Genomic DNA, 24,821 nt, shown 5'->3' with positions numbered 1-24,821 from the left:
GTTTAGGAACAACTCAAAAAACATGGAAAACAGCACAAGGTGTTGACCTGGCCTCCAAATTCACTAGATCCCAAACTGATCAAATGTCTGTGGGATGTCCTAATAGGACCCAAAGGCCCCCACTAACAACATTTTGTTGCCAGACACCACAGGACACCCTCAGAAGGTGGTCATAATGTTATGCCTGATCAGTGTATTATAACCACTGCTGTAATATATGTAGCCGGTAGTCAACGTGTTACCAACACTTACAGGATTTTCTCATCTGCGATCAAAGCGTACACATCAACACATTAACAGCCAAGACAGGAAGATTATCAACACCTCTCTTTTTTTTTTCCCTGTGAGCAAGGCAGCTGTAGCTTAGCGTTGATGGATCTCTGATGAGATGATCACCACCAGTGTCTGTGTGAATTAAACACAGGTGTGTCAATTAATCCAGAGTTACACATCACCCGACAACGCGTCTCTGTAACTCCCCATCAGCTCAGACGGCGGTGGAAACATTCAGCTGTCGGCGTTGTCACCACCGAGCCGGCGGCTTGAGGCGTCTTTGATCAGCGGCGGGACCTCTGCAGGAGGCAGCTGGTCAGGAGCCGAGCTGAGTCACAGGGTGGTCATCCCTGTGCACGCAGCTAGGACCGCAGCCGTCACCTGTGTGGCCCTTTCATCTGCACCTGTTCAAACACTAAATCGATGCCTCAGTGGGGGCAATAACGAGGTCGGGATTAAGAGTTGGGCAATTTGGTATTCCTTTAAGGCTTAAGTTGCGACTGAAAGGTGATATTTGGGTAAAGTTTTGTTGTCAAGACACTACACACTCAACAAAGACTCACGGTTTTCCAGAACATTTTAGCTTTTGCATCTCTAATCCAGAGCCACCTATAAAAACAGCCAATACAAATATACATGTATATTTTAGTGCTACGTTTAGTTACGTTTAACATATGTCTGTGTGGAAGGAAATAGGACACACAGACTGAAAGAAATAATTTCTTGGGTGTGCAGGGGGAAAAGAAAATAGATTAGAAGTGTCAGGTTTGAGCTGTGACTAAACAAACACACGTGTGTGTGGTGGGACTGGCTGGATGGCCATCTTCGTTTGTCCCTGGCACACAGATAGTTTTCTGGGATTTCTGGTCTGTCTGAAAGTAGACACCCTTTCCTCACTTTCAAACTACCGTGTTTGTCTGTGCCCGGCTCCTTTAATGCCCATTGATCCAGATAATCAGGGACAAAATTGGTGAAAAACCAGTGGGGGAGGTTCTGACAGTGGTTGCTCAAAAGACCTGCTTGTGGATAATTGAAGGAGGCATTAGGACAACAATAGTAATGGCTAATGCCAGGACGGATTGGTATTTCAGCTCCCTGAATGACAAGGCAACGCCGAGGATCCGCAGCTAAAATCACTGGATCATTAGCGGCGCTTCAGCTGCGAGGACAGAATGTGTATTATCGGTGGGTTTAGCAAGTCACCGGAGGGATGCTCTTCACACGTCTTTGCCTTGAAGGGGGCTTGTTTGAGCTTGTACTCATTCATTGCAAACTTGCAAAAAGAGACACCTCAAATCCCCCTCAAATGAGTGTTTTTGGATCCCACTAAAATTCTTCAGTTTGATACTTAACGTGGAAGTTTTATGGCCGACACGTGGAACAAACCATGCGCAGAGTTTAGTGGCGCTTTCACGTTTATCAGCAGAAATGGGCCAATTTCATTTTCAGTTCTTGTTAAAGGGAGATTAAAAAGTGCAGGTAGAAGCGTGAACTAGCACCTTGATGCAACCTATGTGGGGATAGCCTCATTTGGGACAAAAACATATCAGACACAAATTGTTACTCAGATCTGAACATTTTGTACGCTTAAAAGTATGTCTGAAGTGGATCTTTAAACTTGTGTTTTTGGGGCCATTTCGGGGGAAGGGGAAAAATCACGAAAATCACAACAACCCTGTTCTTAGAAGTTGTTAGAAAAAAGCCGCTTATTTATAAATCCAGCTTTCCCAGACAAACATTGTTGATGATTTTTGAATCAGGTGTCTAGCCATCTGGCAAATCCAAGGTCAACGTTACTCTCTTTTAGCTCCATTTTTGGTCTCCATCTCCCGAAGAGAATATCTTGCTAAATTTACTCTGTTCACCTTTATGGGAAACTCCTTTGTCATCTTAATATATTGATCTTATTTAAATATTAATTAAAGCCATTTTTTTTTTTTTTTACCAGATTATGAATATACTTTTAAATTTCCACATTAAAACAGACGATTTTTTAAATGTTTCTCATCTGGAAACTTCGATGAGCTGAAATTTAAATTGAAAATGATGTGGGACATTTACCCACTTTTTTCCCCTCCTTGATAGACACGGCTGAAGTGGATTAACTGTCACACCCTGCCCCTTGGTGCGATAAGATACCATCTGATATAATGGAGATCATGAACACTGCACATTATTATTCTTTCTCATCCACTACAATGGCGCTTAAGCTCATAAAACAGGAGTTCTGCCAAATGTCACGCGAAGATGGATGATTATCGCCAGCTCCACTGTCACGGGAATATATCTATCTGGTGTAATTTGCAAACTGGAACAGCAATGAGCACAGACTCAATATTTAATGAAAGTATAAGTGAAGCTTAAGGGTTGTCACTTATGCCTCTGCTGTTAATGACATGTCACATTATCATACTTATCGGATTGGGTCAATCTGAACCGCAGTCACTGGCCTCATTTCTTTTTAATTCATTACAAATGTTGGATCGTTTCAGTTGTCCACCCCTGTGCAAACACGTCGTGAAATGTTTTCTCTGGCTGCTTGAATATGTATTTTAGTGTCAACTCCCTGCACAAACTTAAGGCTAAAATCTATTAATTCGACCGTGGATCGGTATAATTCAATCAACACACTTAAAACATGTTTGTAACTTAGAGAAGAAGTGTATTTCATGGCTGAGGAAGCCCCTATGCTTGGTGCCTCACTCTCCCTGGTAATAGTATCCCGCAGTGAGCAGGTTGATTGTTTTAGTCCTGGATCACTGGCCATGGGATAAACCTGAGAGCCCAGCCTGCTTTTCATGTCAAAACCTTCAAGGGAAAGCGGCCACAATCCAAGAGCAATCACACTTGAGACATCAAAGTGCCAGGGAGAAGAGAGGCGAGAGACGGTCCACATTTTTTCCATGGAAGCCAAGTGCAACTCAAGCGTGGAGTAAGAGGAGATGATCTAAGACGAGGGTGCCATTGAGAGGAAGACGGAGAGCAGACAGATGTGCACGGGCAGGTAGCGGCACATCGGGGCCCCTCCTGCAGCCGAGAGAGGCACCAGGAAACCTCCGCCAGTCGCATTCCTGCTCGCTGCTCATTCACTGGCCACTTTCACATGACCAGTGACATTTCAGACGCTTGCATGGTCCATGCTGGAGGAAACATTACTCATTTATTTAACATTTTGTAGAAACGTAGGGGCAAAATGCTCCAAGCAAAGTCAAAAACAAAGAGGAAAAATGCCCAAAATAGCATACTGACGGCAAAATGAGTATACGGAATATTACCGTTTCAGCAAATCAAGGTGGAAACTATATTTAACTACTTTATATAACATTTGACACAGAGAAAAGTTATGCCACTTTGTTCTGTGAATTAAATATATTTAGAAGTTTCGTTGATGGAACTGCAAAACACTTCATAAACATCTAAAATGCGCCATGAGACGCTAAGCTCTGCTTTTTCTTGTAAAGTTTCATTACGGGGCTGAACATTGGCCTTTTATAGTAACTCTTAATTTGAAAGAGTTCCACGGCTGCTCAGACTTTCTAAAAAAAATTGTTTATTACCACGAAGCAAGAACGTTTAGCGCGGACAAATAAGCGGTTAGCCCGTAGCAGCTGCGTTTATGGGCATCCAGCCTGGTATGATGAATAAAGGCCGGGGCTGTTAACTTGTCAGTGGTCCATCACACTATTCAGCAACAGGCCGGGCCCCCGCTCTCGCTCCCACCACTTCCTCGTTAGCTGTCACTCATCTCTGTTCCGCCTCACCGCTGCCCGGCCAATAGGATGCTGGCGCCCGACCAAGAGCCCAAGCTGCTGGGACTTGTGTCGTAAGCTGATTGATAACCGTAAACAGTGCTTTTGGGTAGTTATAGGACACCATACAGGTGCAATTAACACATCAAACAGAAAAAGCATTGAGAGATGAGCGGGAGTGGTGCATGATGGGTAGGACATGGTTGGGTTTATATAGGAACTGGAAGGTTCTGCAAACACATAATGTATTCAAAATGCGAATTCTACTATCTTTTGATTCCCCAAACTGGTTTGTCGTGATTTTATTACATGTGTTATTCAATAAATCCACCTTAAGTTGGCAGTTTTGGCTACAATTTTGAGGTGCTCCGACTTCTACACTACTCTATTTTAACAGAAAACCATGCATTAATGTAGTGTAGCCTGCTTTCAGACGTCCTGGCCATGTATCTCACTGAATGTCTGTTATTTCTGAATGACAGATTCCACTGACCCACCAGTGTGGACATGCCTTCCCATCACTGAGGATCCTTAGCCGTGCCATGGCTTCATCACCATGTCCTCCTATGTAACAAAACACCAGCAGCAGCAGCCTGCGCTTTAAAACGCCCTACCCACATCGCATCTTCAAACAGCCCTTTGGTCTGTGTGATTGAACAATTATCGCCACGGTTAATTTGCCGTCAACGGGGACGTTCACTTTCCTAGTTTACGAGCGTGCCTACACGTTCTTTAACGTATCCCTTTGACTCCATCAAGAGCCTTTCAGATTAAGTCACTGGCACCGGGCAAAACAACTCACACTTTCATGGCAAAATGGTTTCCGTCACAGCATGTGCATCACGCCTTTAATTTGTCTGTTACACCCCAGTGAAGAGCGAGCGTACCTGTGACAGCCGTTTCCAGTTTTATCAGGATCCAAGAATTATTGGAATGAAATGAAACCTTTCACCATTTATTTCCCCCTCCTTCAATCTTTTTTCGAGGTTTCTAAAAGGTTATTTTGAAAGGTAATTATGGGTTCTTGTGAAATTTCATTTTTTTTTATAATTTCAACATTAAACTGCAGCAAAACTTGTGCACTGAGCCTAAAGACTATAACAGTATATTGATGAAATGTTACTAAGCTCATTTTCTGTCAGGGTCAATTTGAAGAAAAAAAATAAGAAAACATATTCAAAAACTTATTTTATTAAGTTTGCACTGAAGTGGCTCACGGATGGTTTCCAGGTATTTAAAGAATTTAGAACGCCGGTCTGAAGTTTTGTATTTTTGGCTTCGTAGTTTTAAGGCTTTGAAAAATGTGTGGCGATGCACAGACAAATGACCAGTGACCAGTTCATTAATCAAAGCGCTTTGTTAACACAGTTACGTCAGTCAGGAAAATAGATTCTTTCTCTGCAATTTGTGGGGGGAGAAAACACAGAAGTATAAAGGAAAGGGTTTTGTCTCTTTGATGAAAAAAAAAAAAGACTAAAGAAAAAACAACTAGAAATGTTGCGTGAAGTCTTCAAGCTATTATAAATATGAAGCCAAAAACTGTGTCAAAAACATTTTTCTCTTGGAGCTCTTGGAGAATAACGCATCTGTTGATAATTTAGTAAATCCAAAAATGCAAAAGCTTCCCTCTAAATACAACCAAAATAGCTTTAGGAAGAATTTTAAAACTATTTGTATAATTATTATGTAATATTTAACTTTTTTTTAAATATATATAATGTTGTCTTGATTGTAACCAATATATTAAAAAATCAGTGCTGTAAGATTTCGTGTGTTTTAATTTATTTCCGTTTCCAACTCATTTAGGGGGGATTTTAATGCATTCTTTGAAGTCACTAAATTATCCAGAAGTTACTGCATCACTGAACGCTACACCAGCCACTGTGTTAATCTGTGATGATCCAACGAGAGAAATGTTTGAGCTAAAACCATCGCGGTCTGGAATGTGAACTATTTTCAATGAGACGTGGAGTCGCTATGTTGTTGCTTCCATGTGAAGGACCTTCATGGATTCTGCAATCATTGAACTGGTGTCAATCTGTCCGTAGATACCCACCAAAAACGCCTTGTGAAGCAAGATGTCTGCGTGTTCTGGAGAGAGAGAAAAACGCAGAGTATTTTAATTATGTGACCAAAATTATTCATTGGCCATGTGCTGATAAAAAAAAAAAAAAAATACACGTTTAAATAGTTTCTAACCTTGGCAGAGAAGCACGTATTCTGGGAGGTTCCTCAGAGCAGTCTGCACCACGTCGAAGTTGCCGCTGCCCATGCAGTACATGAAAGTTGGCAGGAAGTCTGTTGCCAGGCTGCGGCGCAAAAAACCAAAACAAAACTCTTACACAATGAAAAGTAAATGCTAACAAAGCTACCTATATTTCTTTTCAGGTATCCAGCGTGCTTTCCGAGCTCCTGATGATGCAGACTTACCAGGGATTATTCTGGATGCAGCGCAGGGCCAGACTGAAGGCCATGTTCCGACACAACTCCTCAGACGAAGTCATGAGTCTCTGCAGGTCGTTCTACAACAACAACAACCAATGTGTTAAATTGTGACACTATCCTTGACCCTTTTTTTTAAATTTTTTTTTTTATAAATCCCTGTTGTTTCTGACTCACAGTGAAGTACTGTATGATCTCTGGGCTCCTCCTCGACTTCTCATCCACTTCTGTCAACACTTCCAACACATCTATAACAGATCAGCATGTTACTCATTACAGGTTAAGCAAACAATGCATTGCTCAGGAGGTATACAAGTGAATCTGCTGCACAGGTATGTTAGTTACCTTCGACTGCCTCTCCTCTCGACATCTTTTTCAGGTACATCGTCATGTCTGCAGCGCTCAGTGAAAATGAGGCAGATATGTTGACTAAGGGCAGGGAGCCAGTGGACAAGTCATCTGGTAAAGAGAAAAAAGAAATACGAATGTCTCTTTATAACGTGTAATTCGAAAGAAAAGAAAATGTGACCCCGTGCACAGACGCAAAGTCGCACTGGGTTTATTTTTGATACACAAGGCCTGTGTAAAAGCTCTAAAAGGATCAGAAGCCGATAATTACAACTGTACTTACCATCTCTCTCTTCTGCTGGAACCTCTGAAGATGACCTTTTCACTGGCAAAGTGAGCCCAGCTAGCAAAGATTTAAGCTGGACCAAGTCTGGATTTTCTGCAGACATACACCTGAAAAGAAAAACAACAACATTTAGAAACTTTAGAGCAATGTCATTTTTGCCATTAGTGACTCCTTTAACGCGTTCAACCGTCAGAAATGCATTCAAATGTTTCCACTTACTGTAAGATGTTTGAGTGCTTCTGTAGATAAGGAATGGCGGCTGCTGCATCGTGCGTTATGTACTTCTGCGTGAACTGCAGAAACTTGTTAATGAAGACCAACGGAGAACGAGTCCGCTGAAAGTTCTACGGGACGACAGATGCACGGAGACATATGAACACAAGCAAAACTCTCATTGAAAACGTGTCTGATCTCGACCCCAAATCCTCCAGCGAACATTTGAGAGCACATGAGCTGCCCACCTGAAGGACCTTCATGAAGGACAGAAGGCAGTCTTGAAGCGCCCTCTGGTGGTCGCTGTGGAAAACGAGCGGCTGCAGCAGCTCCAGGATGGCGAGCACGTTGCTGAAGAACATCATGTGGTTTTGCTGCCGGAACTCGTGTATGTTCAGGTGCATGCGACCGTGTAGGAGACCTGCAATCATGGGCAGGTGCCTGGGGACAAAAAGAGACAAATGCTTGAGCACTCGTCTTTTGTTCTACTGCAGCAGATAATCTACAAAGTGCTAAATTCACCTGAGTAAAAGGACGGGGTGTGAAACAGCCAGCTTCCTACAGGCGAGGTTGGCATCCGACACACGGCCCTCTACGGTCTTTGAGTCTCCTATTTCAGCAAGCAGTGTGACCAGACGATGGACCAGGACGTCCAGCTGATAATCAGAATAATTAAACAGTTTATCCTGTAGCATTGTGGTGAAATAAGGGTTTTAAAAATGGCATTTCCAACAGGTTTCCACACAAAAATACCATTTGAGTTGATGCAGACCTAAAAAACTAATTTAATGAACACAAGACAGATTAGGAAACCAGCCCAATTTTTAGCCTATAAGTATATTCATGAATGTGAAACGCTGTATGTAGGTATGTGACCTATTTTGTGATACACGGTGTAATATGTCAACGCGTACTGCTGCTTGTGCTTAATTTATTACACTTTAGAAAATCAGTTTTTCACTTAGTAAAATCCACCACTGATGCAGGAAGTAACTAAATTTAGCCTGATGTACAGCCTCTGGTCTAAGCACGACATCTACATTGATTATTATGTATATATATATATATATATATATTCACAAAAATAAAATAATTACATGAAGAAAGCAGCTCATAAATATTCACATTAAACTTACATGTGTTGCTAAAAGAACGACACGATCTCTGAGACAGGTATATTACCTTGCAGCTGCTGCCGTCTACTGCCCCTCCACTGCTCAAAGTGCCTTCGGGCAGAGTGACGTGCTGAATGACCTCAGGGAAGTGCAGGTAGATCTGCAGCAGCAAGTTCTGGCAGCCCTTACTCATCGCACTGAAAGCCAAAAGAAACAAAAAGCTAAGTGTACTGTATTGTATAGTTTAGGGGACAAGCTACCAAAGTGTATGTCACTCACTTCAGGGGAAATAAACTTTATTATTGGCTTAGGACAGTTCAGCCGTCCATCCTAAAGCCACCAGCTTAGTGAGAAAACAATCAAGACCGTAATCCCTGATGTTATTGAGTAGTGTAGCTTGAGGCTATTTAATTGACAGCGACTGGTAGACCAGTATTGTGCTGCCATCGAGAGCTTGTCCTCGCTTTTCCAGTCAAATGAGCTTCACTGTGTAGCTGTGCTAACAATTTACAGCAGTTCCACTCAGTTTTGTTTCACTTTCTCCGTTTCTTTCAACAGATTATAAACACAGGTGATATGAGATCAGAGATTAGAAATGCTATGAAGGATGATAAAGCAGTTCTCAGTTGTTTCAACAATAATTATTATTCTTTAATACAAACTGGAGACACGCCTAGCATAATGTAATTCAGAGGTGTTTGCCTTCAAGTCACTGCAGTTTTATAAAATCCTCTTACTGGCTAAGGCTCTTGTCAAAGGTTACACTCTCTACTGGCTGCACTTTATTACAGCAATGCATTAATCAAATCACATCGACCTTGACCAAGAGTAAGAGCCTGCTCGTCGTTCAATAGTATGTGTGTAATTGGAATAAACACCGCTTATCTGACACCAAGCGCTCGCAAGAAGAATGCTTAACATACAATCAAGTGTTTACTCAACACAAGGCAGAAACCCTTTACTTTCAACATGTTTTTATCCTGCCATATTTTCACTGGCGACTATTTTACCAGACAGCTTAGCTGTTCTTAAAATACGGTAATTCTGAAGCTAATTTTGCTTGACCTTGGCCAAAGTTTCCTCATTAAAGTGGTTTAATAACCAGAGACATATTCATGAAAGGAGGGTTTGCCTCCACAAAGAGTTGCACCCTGATCTCTGACAGCTAAGTCAGAGCAGGAATTCACAACACAGGCAAGTTTAGAGCTTCAGCCTTAATCCTCTTGCCTTCATTATAATACACTGAGCTTTTAAAGAGATCACAGTACAGACGACTTCTGCTGGTTTTAATTTCACACCAATAGACCTAATTATCGAGCTTTCCCTGGCCCACAGCATTGTGGCTGACAGAGGAAGTCTGAAAAGTTCATCTGCACCGAGAAGGAAAATCTTGTGCGATTTACCCCAAGTTTATCATCACACAATAACGGGAGGGGGTGACATTCAGAATTTGGGCTAATTAGGGAGAATGTTTCCAAATAGGGTGGCTATGCACTTTGGTAAATATTACATGACATATGAAACTATGGATAGATGGACAAAATGAAAAATAGAGATGTTAAGATAATTAACTAACATCCACCCTACCTGTCCTCCCATTTCTTTGTGCAGTTGATCAGATAATCTGCTACTTTCTTGATGTTCTCTAGATCTCCATTGCAGTAAGAGTGAAGGAGAGGCAGTCTGGACTGGATGAGGGAGCAGGAGGCCTGGTCCACGCTGCTTCTGTCGTCATGGGGTGAGTCGCGGCTGTTGAGGTCTGACTCTGACAAGATGAGGTCCACAAGGCTGATGAGCTCCTCCGAACTGAGTCGCAGCACAAGCTTCTCAGTTTTCTTCTGCAAAAAACAAAACGGAAAACGCTCTCCCTCTAATTTTGTTCCCATTATCAATGAAGGAAATGTGAGCAGGCTTATGATCCTACTTGAGGGATCTTCTGGTCTCGTCCTTGCCAAATACGAGGTATGTGACTGCACGCCCATAGGAAGTCCAGGGCTGATGATGGATCAAGTCTGAAAAACATTAAACGAAGTATAGTGAAATGTAGTATTCGTCCACTCTAAGAAAATTCTATCGAGACAGTGGGTGGTAGAGACAAGTTCTAAATTAAAATGACGTACTTGTAGTCTCTTCGCTTGCTGAGGAGAGCACTGATACACTGCAGCAACATGGACCAGTTTGACTGATGTGTAAGCAAGGCCAAGAGATAAGGTCTGTAAGCCGGGGTGCCTCGTGCCTGAGACAGATAAACAGTAAGAGAGGATGCATCAGTAATGCCAAGCAAACACCTACTCTAGTGTGATAAGACAAGAGGAGAACTCTCTCTGCGGACTGTGCTTATCTTACCTTGTTGAGGGCAAACAGCAGCTTCTGTTGTAAGTCTGGACACACCGAAGTGACCTCAGGGTCAAGATGCTCGAGCCAGTCAACCAGCAGCCCGGAGCTCAGTCCTGACTTTGTCACCTCAGAACCACTGGGGAAAAAAGGCCGAAAAGAAGGATTAGGCATGAAAATAAGGCACGATGGATCACAAAGCAGCAAGATTCAAGCAATGAGCTGCTGACAAACCGCAGTGGTTTAACCAATCGGAGACCTGTGAGGAACTAAAGACAGCTACAGGCGTGTTTCAGCTGTGACAGCACTTTATGATGATGACAAGTGACCCTTCAAAAACAACAATGCTATGAGCCTTTACTGTGCAGATGTTCCCTTCAAAGACGGCAAGAATGGTTTCCTCACATGCTACACTGATTACAGGGAAACTGACAATATATCTTTAACCTTCTAAGTAATTGATAAGATAGGAGTGTTTGCATGGCCTAATTGCCCGCTTTTCTACCCAGAGAGAAACTATTAGATTAAATGTCTACATGCTTTTTAGGCACTAATGTTTTCCCAGTGAAAGGCTTATCAGAGGTTTACACCACCCTATCAATCCCTCAGACGGGGCCAGTGTGTTCTGATTGAGGTGATTACATGAGGCATTTTGATTGGGATTATTAGTGGAATATTAGAGTCCTTGTATACATAGTAACTGCTTGCTAGCTTTCAAAGCTTCTCAGACTGAGGGTTGGGTTTATCCAACTGGAACTTGTCTTTGTTGCCTTCAATGCCGAGTTTGGTCGTCAAGAACAACATGAAACAAAATGTTTCGGTAGTAACAAGGCTTGTAGACATAGTATTCTACACAAACAAGTCCCATCCCACCATCTACTTGTACACCTCCGATAATAAACTGACATGAGACAGTGAGTACCTTCTTATTATGTATTGCTGCCTCACTGGGAAGTTGATGTGAATACAGTTTCTACGATTTACAAAGCCACCATAAAGCTGCAAAACCAATTAAACCTTCCTCAAGGGAATCCAGCAGGAGTTTACAAGTGCAAGGCAACAGACAGTGGGCGCCGTTTGGCTATTTCAGTCGCGGGGCCGCCTTGTTTGTCATTTAGTCCCGCCCGATATAAATGTTTCTTGCATGACTTGAGAGGGAAATGGAACTGCAGCGCTCACTTGTTAGAATCCACTTCCTTTTTCACAGCTCGCTCCTCGCTTTCCTGGAGGAGCAGGGAAATCACCATGGCAACAGGCCCGGCGGTCCCATTCTGTGTACCGACAGTCATCAGCAGAGAGAGCAGCTCCTCCAGATACGGCGACTTCACCTCCATCAGTCCTTGCAACACTGAAAAATGATTCAAAAGTAGCACATTTATCTGTTGTTGTTTTTCACATTTGTTTATGTGGACCTGCACCTTTAAGAAAGTAAATCATATTTTAAATGTGACACCAGTTTCCGCACTTTCACCACAAGATTTGTTCCCAATTCAAGTCGTTTTTTTAACACAGCTTTTTTTCTGGTTATTGTAAAGCACTCGTTTTGCTTTATTACGTGTGTGAAAAAAATGGCACTAAAGGCCTTTCATATAACGGATTGAAAACAAAATCCACAAAACGACTGAAATACACTAATTAAAAATATGAAAACTGATTAAATTACATTTTCTGTACGACAACATTCAACAACCCCTAACGCCCACAGTTAATCTATCTAAGTTGGAGGCACTGGGGATCTTAGGTTCCGGGGGGCCCAAGGAGTAATGTATGTGTGCTATCCCCCCACTCCAAACTAGCAGAATCTGAGGGGCCCTAGGAGGGGTTCTGGATGCACTGTAGGGCCTTCATAATTATATGGCCATTTATGCAAAATATGTCAAAAGGCAGTCATGTGGCGGACCCCCGTGACCAATCTTTGGAACACCAGATCAACCACGTTTAATGCACATTCCCATCCACCCACTGACTCCTTTAATACCTTTGCCAATGAGCTCAGCTTCTGCATTACATCTCTCTCCAGCTCTCAGCATCCCCATGACGGCTCTCAGTGGCACTTCAGTGTCTGTGCGATAAGCCAAAGCCTCGGCCAGGTGAATGAAACCTGTACGCACTGGAGAGCGGAAACGGTTATTGCTCTTGTATTAAATGAATTAACCAGCATCCAAGAAGATGAATAGTTGGGAGTGCTCACCATCACTGTGCCTGTGTTTGTGAGAGTTCTGACCAGCAAAGGATTTAAGCAGCGTCTTCAATGGTCCTGGATCCACAGTAGGGTTGTCTAACCAGATTAACATCTCAACAATGACTTTGAGGAACAGAGAGGAGAAAGCAATGTCCTGGGACACGAGACGCTGGAAAGAACAGACATGAACGGGGAGAAAAAGACAGAAAGATTATAATTAAATGCTTTAAAAAGCAGCACAGAGAACTATGCACTGATGTTTAACATGCTGTACCTGGTAGAGATGAAGTTGGCGCATAAGAGGACATGAGAGTGCATGGCTGTGATGCATCGACATAACAATGGGCGCTGCATGAGCAGAGGTGAGCAGGGCTGCGATGGCCTGCAGCAGACGAAATGCCAAACCGCCCTGCTGGATCTGCCCCTGCTTGGCTCGCATCAGCTCTTTAGCCAAGGCCTGCTGCAGGGCTAGAGAGAGCTGACTGGGAGGGGGACCATGCCAGCGAGGGTCCACTTTTAAGGGGAAGATCTGTGCACATTAAGGAAAAATAAACAAGTGCTTTCGACTTTTTGTACCTTAATTTTGTACCTTAAAGCAATGTTATCCAAAATAAACAGTTAATAAAGCTTACCTGGAGCAACATGCCGGTGAGATCATCCTCAGGCCCGACTGCAGGAAGCTGGCTGGCTGCTCTCATCTTCAGAGAGCTATGGGCCGTTTCCACAGTAACTTTAGCCTTACTTGTTTCTGGTGAATCTACCAAGAAGAATGTAATAAGGACATTAAATAATTGAGATAACATGCACACATTCCTTGTGTATGCGTCATCTACAAGTTCAGACTAATCTTAATATTGTTAACATATACAGAAACCTAATTTGCTAGAATTCAAACCCCACTGACCTCTGTTTGGGGGAAGAGAAGAACTCAATAGAGAATGGAAAGTATGCCCCCCTGTGGCACCTCGCTCATGCTGCACCTCAACCAAGTGAGCCATGTAGTCTGTTGAAGTCAAGAGTAAAATGAATTACAGAGAGCTAAGTGAAATTAAAATAAATGTTTTACTGTACTGTACTGCTGTGGAAAATCTTACGCTTGTCCATAATGTTTTGCTCCAGCGACTGTGGATCATGAGAGACAGCCTGATCAAGGTACTGCAGAAGTTTACTCATGCTGGAGACTGGAATACCAAAGGACTGAACAAACAACAGCAGCTGCTGAGGCTCCAGGTCTTGTAGAGCTGAGGGGAACATGTGTATTGGTCAGTTAAAAATGAAAACAATATTTACTTGCTGCGCGGCACGCATTTTTTTTTTTTTTTTAAAGCTGTACCTGCATCAACCAATCGAGAGACCTCAGATCGGATCATCCTAAGTTTCAACCAGTCGGGCAGCAGGAGAGCCTCCTCTGAGGTGTCAACCAGGAAGGCAGTGGGAAGAGGTTTCTTGTCGGGAAACCAAATGTCCAAAAGAGCGTAGAAATCACTCTCTCCTGTAAAAATGCAGAATAGTTAACACACTCTTATAGCCCCTTCTAACAATGCAACTTCTATCAGAGCAGCAGGACTACCTTTGGGTGGCCCCAGAGTCAGCAAGATAACCATAGCATGTACTACAAGAATGTGCATCGTAGCCGTCTCTCCTGTAGTCCAGCGCAGAAACACCTGGTCCTGAGATTCTGACTGGAAAAATAAACAATGGAAAGAGAAAGTTTGTCATGTACACAAAGTAATCCTTTCATTATTAGTTTCCTGGATGTCTGTGAAGGTTCTCAGACATCCAGGAAAGTTTTCCTATCCTGTAAATGTAACACAGCTAGCGCCAGTGCTCACCCAGCTGTAAAGATCCTCGCCCTCCTTGGTCTTCCTCATCCTCCTGATGTAGGTAGAGAAGATGGTGAGGAAAGCTGAGAGCACAGCGTCGGACTCCGGCCTGGTGGAGTGTTTGGAAAAGAGGTTGTTCATGATGGTGGAACGCTCAACGATCAGCCGGGCAATGTCCTGCAAAGACAGGGAGAGAGAGAGAGAAGGGTACATTTTAAGCACATCTTTACAAAAGTAAAACATGATAAAGAAAAGCATGTAATGCTGAAATTAAAATAACTCGCCGTGATTACCAGGGCCAGGTCATTATGAGAAGCCTGCTCCTCCACTGGTGCATGCTGGGATAGGTAGATGAGATAGGCACTGATTGTCTGTGGATCTGTCTCCATGTGAATGGCCTTCGGGGGACAAGAGACAGACACAACCTTCAAACTCCTGCTTGTATAAAAAGCTTGTTTCCAGTGATTTTGCGGCTGAGACACTGACCTGCTGCAGGGCAGTGGACGTCATGCCCCTGACACTGTCAAACAAGGGGAGCTTTGGGAGGTCTTGTAGCAGCCACTGGTACCCCGGCAGGAGTTCAGCATCTGCAGAGTCCTCTTCCATGGGCTGATCTCGCTCCTCTCCACCTCCTTCACTCAGCACCAATGACAAACCCTGCGCACAAATATGCATTCTATATAAAATCTTTTTTTTTTTTCATCCATTTAACAAACTACTGAAGATTTGTTCTGCTTTCAGTACAGTACCTTCATAGCTAGAACTCTTGATGCCACCTGAGAAGAGCTGAGCCGACGCAGGAAGTAATCCAGCACTTCGCATGTTGTCTGTTCATCAGCCTTAGGACCTAATAAAAGATCCTGAAGGCGTCCAAGTAGCTGCCTTTGCTTTTGTTGTCTCTAACAGGAAAAACAAATAATAAATCAGTCTATGTCCAGACTATGCAAGTCTGATTTTGTATCTAAATGTGTACAGTGTATATGGATTTCAGACAATGCTCTCTAGGTAAAAAAAAAATAAAATAAATTTCAAAATACTTGTCTCTTCTTGGCCCTCTGCTCTTTGCTCTCTCCTTCCTCGTCATCCTCTATTGGCAAGCTGTCATCTGCAGCGTCATGCAGAAGGAATTCACACAGGCACTGCACTGGAAGCACATCCAAAGACCCTTCACTGGACTGGACCAGGTCAGCCAACCATGGCATGGACTGTGAGGAAGCCTGTCAAGGATTGAAAATGTATTAGAGTTAAAGCACCCTCACTGATACTAAAAGCAAATGCCATATTTGGACTTTCCACATAGAATTTTAGGCTCAATCTAAGCGTTCTTGGACAATGTTTGACATTGATAGCACAATTTCTGGGCTCCATTTTAGCATGAAAGCAGAAAGTCTTTGTTTAGGCATAATCACTATTACAAAGACGATGTAACTGTCAGTTTAGAGAGACTTAGAGAAAAAGACTGACACAAGCTTTGAGCGCAGGCAGACATCTTTACACATGGTCTTCATTTTCTTTGAATGAGTCATAGTTCAGTGATGAATAAAGACAGACAAAACTAATTAATCAAGTAAGTGAACCAGGGACAAAATAAGTGCAGCCACATTCAATAAACGAGGGCTAAAAAGTAAGACTTTAGAAGCACGGTTTCACTGTGAGCAGAAGGGGTGTTGAGTTTGAAGAAGCTGCGCACGTGGTCATTACCTGTCTCTGAATGATGTTGAGAAGAAAGTCGGGGTTGCGGCTGCGGCAGAGGAGGTGACCAAGGCGCAGAGACTGGTTGAGAGTCTTAACCTGCTCCTGGACCTGAGGAGGAGGTCGACGAGGAGGACCCCTAGACACAAACAACACCACTTTTATCGCAGGAGTTTTCTGCAAATATGGGACTGTCTATGAACTGTGGCACTTCTGAGAATACCAAAATGGGGATCTGACCCCTCTTCTCATGAGCCTGAAATCTCCACTTCCCACTTTTTTCAGCTGATAAAACATGTATTTAGAGGACACCATGTGTAATTCAAAAAGGCACTTGGACCTCTTGATTTGCCATCCTACTGCATTTCTCTCTCTGCATTTCTTGGTTACTTTGAGTAAATGACAAAACCCTATCCCCTTCCCCTGCTTTGTGGGCATCAGTCATTTCTGCTAAGCAGCTGCTCAGAGCTTTCAATCAACACTTAATGTATGGGCAAAGCTTGAAAAAGGTTTGGGATTTTCAACACCTGGCCTGTTCTAATAATGACTGACAGCCAGACACAGCCATGGCTCTAATAATTAACCTCTGAGACCTGAGTAAAAATTATCTGAGTTCAAATCTCTTGGGGTGCAAGAAATTTGCACGGCGCTTCTTTTACTTTTTTCCAACTCTAAAATTGTACAAAAATGGTATCATAAATAACATGAATCATGTTTCCGGGCTGCCCTCTTGAGCCTGTGGAGGTGGTGGCTGATGGAAAAATCAATCCGATCCCCTTCATGGCGCAATAACAGAACTGGGCAGCGCCTTCAGCAGCCAACTACTTCGGCCGCGCTGTGTGAAGGAGTGTTACCGCAGGTACTTCCTTCCTGCTACTGTGACACAGTACAACCAAGCCTGCTCCCAGTAGACCACATACGTATAACTACTATTGTGTTATATTTTTGGTATTTATTGTGCCATTGTGCCATAAATAAAAGCATTATCTTATCTTACTCGCTGCACTACTGAAAATGACTCAATATTACAGTAGAATGGATTTCCATTTTTCAGTTTCTTACTGAGGATCCAGGCTGGTGAGCTGAGACAACAGCAAACTGTTGCTCTCTGTGATTGTCTGTTTGGTGGACGCTGCTGCCAGGTGACTCTCAAAGGCCAGGATCTCTTGTTTCTCTCTCTGGGAGATCTGCAGCTCCCTGTTGATCATCTCTGTCTTTGTGTCCTCATCCGCAATGGTGCAAGGAGGGTATGTATAGTTGCTATGAAAACAGAAAAACAAGTATGTTAGCTGTGAGGCATATCATAGATTATACTGCAATAGTTTGACAACCTTTACTTACTTTGTCATAACCATCTCCATGAGCATTTTCAGTGTAGGATATCCATCCCAGGCTGCCAAGCCTAAAAGAATAATGTTTGTGTATTTATAAAAAAAGAAATACGGCTTCAAACACATGTATTAACTGACTGTGTGCATATTTGTGTGTGTGATTCTTATACCTATCTTCTGAGGATTAAATGCAGCCACCACAAGCAACAAGAGCCATGCCTTCCAGTACAGAGTGGATATTGCCAAATTAGGCGGTTGGTACCTTAAACATTAGGAGTGGTTTGTTATTTCAGGCCATAAACTCGATGTCCTGTATGCGTTTGTTAAAAGCCATTAAAGACAGCTGACTTACCCCGCTGGCAGCTGAATGTTCTCTGGGTGGTGGTACGTGCACAGATTCAGCACCGCATCGATGAGCTGGATCCTTTCCACTCTCAGGACCTCCAGATCTGTTTAACAAGAAACAGTCAAGCAGCGCTGTGGCCAAGAAAACTATAACAATGAATAGCATATTTCCTTTGTTCATACTTTCCAAACATTATTTAGTTAACATGAAAAGACGGGGCCTCTTGAAAGGCTTAAGGCAGCTCATTAAATTGAGGCACAAGTGTTTAACAAATGTCCAAACATTCTGTCCACATCTTTAACGGTGATCCCAAACATTTATAGTCTTGATGGATCCTCACACACACACACACCATCGGACTGAACTCCAGCGGCTCTCTTAACCAGGTGATCCGCAAGCTCCATGGCGTCTGCCGGGCCCAGAGGCAAGTCACGTGATAGCCCGATCACGAGAATGCGCATCAGCGTGTCCTCCAACAAAGGCACCTCCGAGCAAAGACGAAGGAAAAAACTGGGGGAAGAAAAAAATTGGTCCCATAAAGTGAGAGAAGGAAAAAAGATCTAAAAGTTTGAGAAGGCTGGAGGGAAGGCTCACTTTCTGTCACTCTCAGGGGGCCAGTTGTCCCACTTGTAATACGTCTCAGGCTGCTCCGTGAAAAGCACCTTGTGAAGGCTGTAGATATGCAGGAGATAAATCATAAGTAAAGAAGCGGAAACTATGACTAGCGGTTTGGATAACAAACACATCAGATAAACGCAGGTACCGACCAGTGAACGTAGTCTTTAGCGCCGACTTTGCTGATGGTAGGAACCACAGAGTGAAGCCACCACACAGCGTCCCTTTGGATGGAGGCGATCTGATTCTGAAACGACCTCAGGACCTCCAGATCTGAAGCAAACCAGAGACATGTTCAATTCAAGGCAAAACAAGTTACCACAAATTCACCATTACAACAAATACAAGGCACCCACTCTTCTTCTCTCCTTTGTCCCACGCAATGCCAGCTTCCTTAACCTGAGCCGTGATTCCCAACATCATGGAGACGGTCAGTAAATCTGTCACCTGGATGACAAAGCGCTCCTGTAGCAGAGAGGACAATAAATGGTTCAGATTAAATACATGAAGAAAAGACCTGAAAGGAGGTATGAGTGGAGAGCTTACTTTGAACTCCATGTCCACATAGCTGGCCTCTTTTCTCTCTTGCATCAAACCAAAGCAAAAGGACTGGAAGTTGATCTCATGCTTGGTCTGCTTGATGATCTCCCTCAGCAAAGCTCGGGAGGCACGGAGGTAATCGTCCTTATTGGTTAGCAAGTCTTGGAACACCATCGCCAAGAACTACAGACGCAAAGAAACAATGGGATTATTAAAAAAACAAGTGAATTTAAAGATGGGTAAAAAAAAAAAAAAAAAAAAATGCAAGTTTTGTTTTGTCTGGTTTCACCTTTGGAGCCTGCTCTGGACTGTGCTGCAGCACCGTATGGAGCACTTGCATGTTGTTGGGATTTCTGGCGTTAGACAACTCATTAAAGATCACCAGCTTCACCATCGTGCCCAGGTTGTCTTTGTGAGCATTCAGCAGCTCCCTGGAGAATCCAAAGCACTAGTTAGCATGGCTACGACAACAAAACGAAGGCACGGACAAAAGATACGCCTCCACAGACCTGACACACAGCATGTAGTGGTTGAGAAGGACTTTCGGTTTGAGTCGTATCTTGATTAGGTTGGAGACCACCTCCATGTCATCTGCTCCATGGGTGTTGGAGTTCATGCACAAGGACATGAGGAGGTCCTGAGCCGGACGAGTCAGCTGTACACAAACGATAACAAAGAGAGGTATAATAAATAAACAGTGACCCATTAGACAAGAGAATTCATTGTGCAATTGATGCAAAAGTATTGTCTTAATAGTGCTTTTTGGATTTGTTTTGCTATTACAGGTCCCATTTAAACTTTTATTTACAAAGATACTGTGACAGACTATTAAATATTAGTCTTTTATTTCAGTTCACAGACAAATGAAATACGGTCAGCAAGACACTGTGAAATTAGGAAGGGATTCACCAACATATTTCATGAGATATAAGTATTGCACCAATGATAAAGAGAAAAAACACAGTCTGATACTGTCACAATGAATGACCATGTATTGCCTTCAATTTGCTTCATAAACTAAATCAGGCTGTTTCTTACGCGTTCAGAAAGTGAGCTCCCCACAAAGAACCAGGGGAACTCAATTCTGTGGTTAACTCCACAAACTGAGCTAGAGGAGACAGTAGGGGTCGCACAGACTAGTCGACTAGTCAGTTTATCGACATCACTGCTGTGCCATGACGCTTTAAGCATCATTTCGACTAGTCACCAATCACGTGACAGTTAACAACTTCAACAAAAGCCCTGCGGTAACAGAGAGAAGACAGATGCAAATCATCAATTTGCTGGTGAATTACATTGTTTTGTTTTTCATTGTCATGGAGGAGTACTATTGGTTGCTATTGATAGTGCTGAGTTGCAGCCTGTTTTTATACAGGCTATACATATTTGCAGTCCACAGTATGTAGTGCATGTGCTGTCTGCTCTCGGCATATGTATTCAGGTCAGGAATACAGATTTCACTGTTGCAAAGAATTACTTTCTGCTGTGTGTATTTTGACTTTTGTCACTCAGCAGTCAACTTTAAAAAATCTGAAGTTGTGCAACCTCCAGTGGACATATCCAGACCCAAATATTCCCAAAGACTGTTACTTCTCAGTTAGAGACAGTGGAATCAGTAGTACTTGCTGCTACGACTTAACTTGCATGTGCTACTGACATTAAATACCCTCCCAAAGGGTCATTATGTTTTTTTTACAGAATAGTTAAGCTGCAATTGCATCTCTTCCAGACAGCCAGAATGTTTAAATTCTCAACTGACACTGCATCTGCAACACTTCTGTGCCGAATGACCCACATTAACAACCAGCTTACTTGCACCTACCACCGCAGTTAAAGAGAGGTCAACATTACGTTGTCATGAAGTGGTAACTCTTTTACAATTATCACTTCATGAGCGCAGTATGAGGCAAATACCGGTAAAGGTGGATCTCCAACACTATGTATTGCAGGTTTCAGTGTTTCACTTCTCACCTTTGGATTTTGGAGCCACATCTCCAGCCTCTGCACAGCCATGAGTCGTGCCTCTTTGTAGCCACACGTGGCTGTGAGCAGACGCAGCAGGTTTCGGGACACGTTGTCCATGGGCTGCCTGCGGTTCAACTGATCCTTGAGGACCTCGAGCACATAGTCCTCAACGCTCTCTGCCAGATCATCATACCTACAGATCAGAATTGGATTTATTGTCACTTACGCTCATGCATACAAGGAATTTATCTGGGTGTTCGGTGCAATAAACATAATCGTAAGTCTAGGTAACAAATAAGAATGATATAAAATAGATGAAATATAGAAATAATAAGTAAACAGGGACTGTTTTAAATAGAAAAGGAACTGTACACACTGTACATGAATGTCAGGGGAGAAGAAACACAGCCATTGAACTCTTTTTAGCAACATCTGAACGGTATCTAAAATGACCTGTACATTCTAGCTGTTGTCACATTTACGTGAGGTTTTCATACCTGGGCATAACTTGTCCTTCATCCTCAGGGCTGAGTTTCTCTTCAGCTATCAGCAATTCAGTCTGGCTATCGTCCTCATCTGGAGTTGAGGGATGAGGGCTGCTACCTTAAAAACCCAAAAGCAGCATGCAGCAATTTAGAACTTGTTTCCGACATCAGTAATATCTACTATAAAACAGATAAAGACAATGTGCCTTTTAAACATAGTGTACCTGCACTGAGATCTCCACCAGTGCGACCCGTATCAGCCTGCAGAAGCATACTCTTTGGGGGCATCTTTGTACCAAATGCAGTTTGGAGGTTGTCAACAAAATTCTTACAGTGAGAACTGTCCACCCAAATTCTTTCCCCCAGCGAGTCCTCAATGTACACCTGAAAATACATTTTACATTGGCAAATTATAACAAAGTCTTGCTGAAAAGAACGTATATAAAATTTTCTTGAAATTTCTGGACATTCTCACTTTGACAAAGATCTCTGGCCAGGTATCGTCCTCCTCAAATGCTGCCATGAGCAGATTGCAAGCCAGCACAGAAACCAGGCTGTTGCCTTTGGCTTTAAAGTTGATGGAGGCATCCCGCCGCAAGAGGCTGCACAAAGCCTGGTGACAAGAGTGAGACATATAGAAAGTGATCCAAAATCAAGAGATTCCAACATTTGTGGAGTTCACTCGAAGAAAACATATCAAAGTTCCTAATACAGTCACTTTGCAACATTAACACCATATAACTGCAGTGTATTTAATGTCAAAATTAGTATATATAGTATAACTGCACTACTAATAATCTATCAATACTTAGTTCTACACCAAAATTACACTTTGACTGGATCCTTTACTTATTTATTTAGTTTAAGGACAGCATGTGCTTACATTAATCCATTTAAAGAAAAAGAAAAGATGGGTGCATCAGATTCAGCAGAAGCTAATTTCCATCTGTAGTCCTTTATGACTGCATCCTGACTCTCACCTCAATAATTCCTTGAGTTGCAAAAACATTGGGCTTGATTTTGGCCAGAAACATGAGGCTGAGGTACAGTGTGCTATCAGGTTTGGCTCTGTTCATCTTAAGCTGTTTCGCTGCTCCACACAGCAATCCCTCAATGCGATCATCATTTCCTTCTGACTCTGCAGTTTCGATCTCATCCAGCAGCACTGCCGGAGACACTGCCAACCAAAAAGGGAGAATTATTTCAATTCCCTAATCAATCATAAACTGAGGGTTTGCACTTCTATGTCAGAACTAGACACCACTGATTTACCTTCAATAGGTACCACTGATGGTTCTTTTATTGAGGGTGATATAGCCCTCTTGTCCACAGCTGCAACATCGGCAAGTCGTCCCAGTGCACTAACCGGAGGAGTGGTGGATAGTTTGGGCCGTTTGGCGAGGTTGGAAAGACTGGATGAGGAAGGCAGAGCGGAGGCTGTCTCCCTCTTCCGGTCTGCAGGTAAGCCTGTGGATGCTGGCTTCAGGAGGACAGCTGGGGCTTTGGGCTCTCCTCCCTGGCTCTTAGAGCCAAGAGCAATAAAATCTCCTGGGGGAGGATGGCCTGGGTAAGGCAAATGTTTCAGTCACATTTCTTATAAACACATAGCACTAAGGTGGCACTGGGTATGGCTGTGTAACTAGTCGTACCTGATGGCTTTGCAGCACTGGGGCGCCTGAGAGTTGTAGGCTTTGGACGATTCATCTTTATGGTCAAAAAGTCACAGCAGGTTGAGCCGGTGACATTACCTAGAGTTTAGTAGCCTGTGTATGACAAAACCATTAATGAATACAAAGCTATTCACCTGAGCTAACATCTGTTAGCTATCTATCATAAATCTAAACAATTACTCAATTGGCAAAGAAAATAATATTAGTATTACAACCCAAAAGTCGCAGAAATAATAGAGAGAGAGAGAGAGTCGGGCTGCCTTTAATTACATTGTTGGTTAATTTCTTCAACACACATGACAAAAAGTGCTAAGCTAACAACAAACTAAAGAGCTAAAGCTAAAAGACATTAGCAACCGTAGCTAGCTTATATGTGTCAAGCGTTAGCATTGGCACCAAACGGGCGACATATTTCATTCAAATTAAATTCAGAGTGGTTAACTTATAAAACATGTTTCATAAAACTGACCGTTTTAAGCCAGGACGATGCAGAGACTAATAACATACAGAGCATCAACGACATCAAACGAACGGGGCCATAGCGGCTTCTTCTTCTTCTTCGTCTGTGAGTTGAAGTTGCTCAATAGGAAACGTAATCGTGCACACCGCCATCAAGCGCCACGGAGTACTGTTAATAAATCAGTAAACACAGTATAAAAACCTTACACTTATTAGCTAGTTTCGCTAAAATCGTGTGCTATTCGTTATCTGGCTTGGGTTTGTGGAGTTAGTTATAACCGACAACAGGTTTGAGAACGGTAAAATGTTTTGATTTGGAATCGTTTACCGGAAGTATCGTTTCAATTGCAACTGCGCGGAGTGACCAGCAGAGGGGGATCATACGCAATGTCACGTTATGGTCGAGGCAGGCAGTTAACTTAATACAGTAGATTGGGGGGTAATTATCTGCCATAGGCACTGCAGGCAGCGTGTATGTGTGTGGCTTCTGGTGTCAAGTTAGACTTAATAGCATAGTGCAACTTCTGATCACTACCTGGAAAGGTCAGTGTCAAATTAGAGGGAGGCTTCACTTTAGACATTATTACATCATAACTAATAGTATAGAATCTAATTTATTGTTGTTGGTACAAATAGTTCTTGGAAATTAGGCTTACAGGTACATTATTAAATGCACTACTTTCAAAGCTGAAATTTCCCTTCAACACACAAGTAATCACTCCCTTGCTTTCCTGCTGGTTTTCCTCTGCATCACAGCTTCATCATGAGCTCTCTCCTTAAATTCATGTGTGGACCAATGCAAGAATAAGAGCTGACCAGCAGATGTCATCACTTTGCATCGAACGCTTCAACGCAAGGAATCCCTTTTAAGCACAGTTGCTGACAAATGCTTAATGACGCTGAGTTAGTTCTTGCGAGCAGTGTCAGTGTCTGCAGATATTTTGTCATATCAC

The 24,821-nt window shown here is 42.8% G+C and overlaps 1 protein-coding gene across 3 annotated transcripts; it reads right to left on the bottom strand.

Annotated features, from left to right (window-relative positions):
* Positions 1 to 3,748: 3,748 nt before the first annotated feature.
* On the bottom strand, positions 3,749 to 23,985 carry ints1 (integrator complex subunit 1). Of its 3 annotated transcripts, none has more exons than XM_084571500.1 (48): positions 23,879 to 23,985; positions 23,389 to 23,502; positions 23,012 to 23,302; positions 22,720 to 22,916; positions 22,215 to 22,352; positions 21,964 to 22,123; positions 21,752 to 21,857; positions 21,261 to 21,447; positions 19,799 to 19,944; positions 19,579 to 19,720; positions 19,296 to 19,472; positions 19,106 to 19,214; positions 18,902 to 19,022; positions 18,729 to 18,806; positions 18,487 to 18,644; positions 18,141 to 18,237; positions 17,959 to 18,050; positions 17,799 to 17,859; positions 17,520 to 17,717; positions 16,467 to 16,596; positions 15,803 to 15,982; positions 15,515 to 15,664; positions 15,252 to 15,422; positions 15,050 to 15,163; positions 14,775 to 14,942; positions 14,513 to 14,624; positions 14,276 to 14,434; positions 14,037 to 14,183; positions 13,847 to 13,945; positions 13,575 to 13,699; positions 13,217 to 13,471; positions 12,952 to 13,111; positions 12,739 to 12,870; positions 11,940 to 12,108; positions 10,773 to 10,899; positions 10,547 to 10,662; positions 10,351 to 10,438; positions 10,014 to 10,264; positions 8,494 to 8,623; positions 7,834 to 7,967; positions 7,560 to 7,752; positions 7,318 to 7,442; positions 7,096 to 7,205; positions 6,810 to 6,923; positions 6,642 to 6,712; positions 6,453 to 6,544; positions 6,222 to 6,331; positions 3,749 to 6,113 (listed from the first exon to the last, which is right to left on the bottom strand). In XM_084571500.1, the coding sequence occupies exons 2-48, from the start codon at positions 23,441 to 23,443 to the stop codon at positions 5,998 to 6,000; spliced, it is 6,561 nt and encodes a 2,186-aa protein (XP_084427626.1). In that variant the 5' UTR covers positions 23,444 to 23,502; positions 23,879 to 23,985; the 3' UTR covers positions 3,749 to 5,997. The 3 variants fall into 3 exon arrangements, with proteins under 3 accessions (XP_084427626.1, XP_084427627.1, XP_084427628.1); XM_084571501.1 differs by having other exon boundaries at positions 15,059 to 15,163; XM_084571502.1 differs by having other exon boundaries at positions 23,012 to 23,287.
* Between the last annotated feature and the right edge of the window lie 836 nt (positions 23,986 to 24,821).

The sequence above is a fragment of the Chelon labrosus genome, assembly GCF_963514085.1.
Source record: "Chelon labrosus genome assembly, chromosome: 21".
Classification (NCBI taxonomy): Eukaryota; Metazoa; Chordata; class Actinopteri; order Mugiliformes; family Mugilidae; genus Chelon; species Chelon labrosus.
Note: the sequence above shows the minus strand (reverse complement) of the source record. Positions and strands in the feature narration are given on the sequence as shown.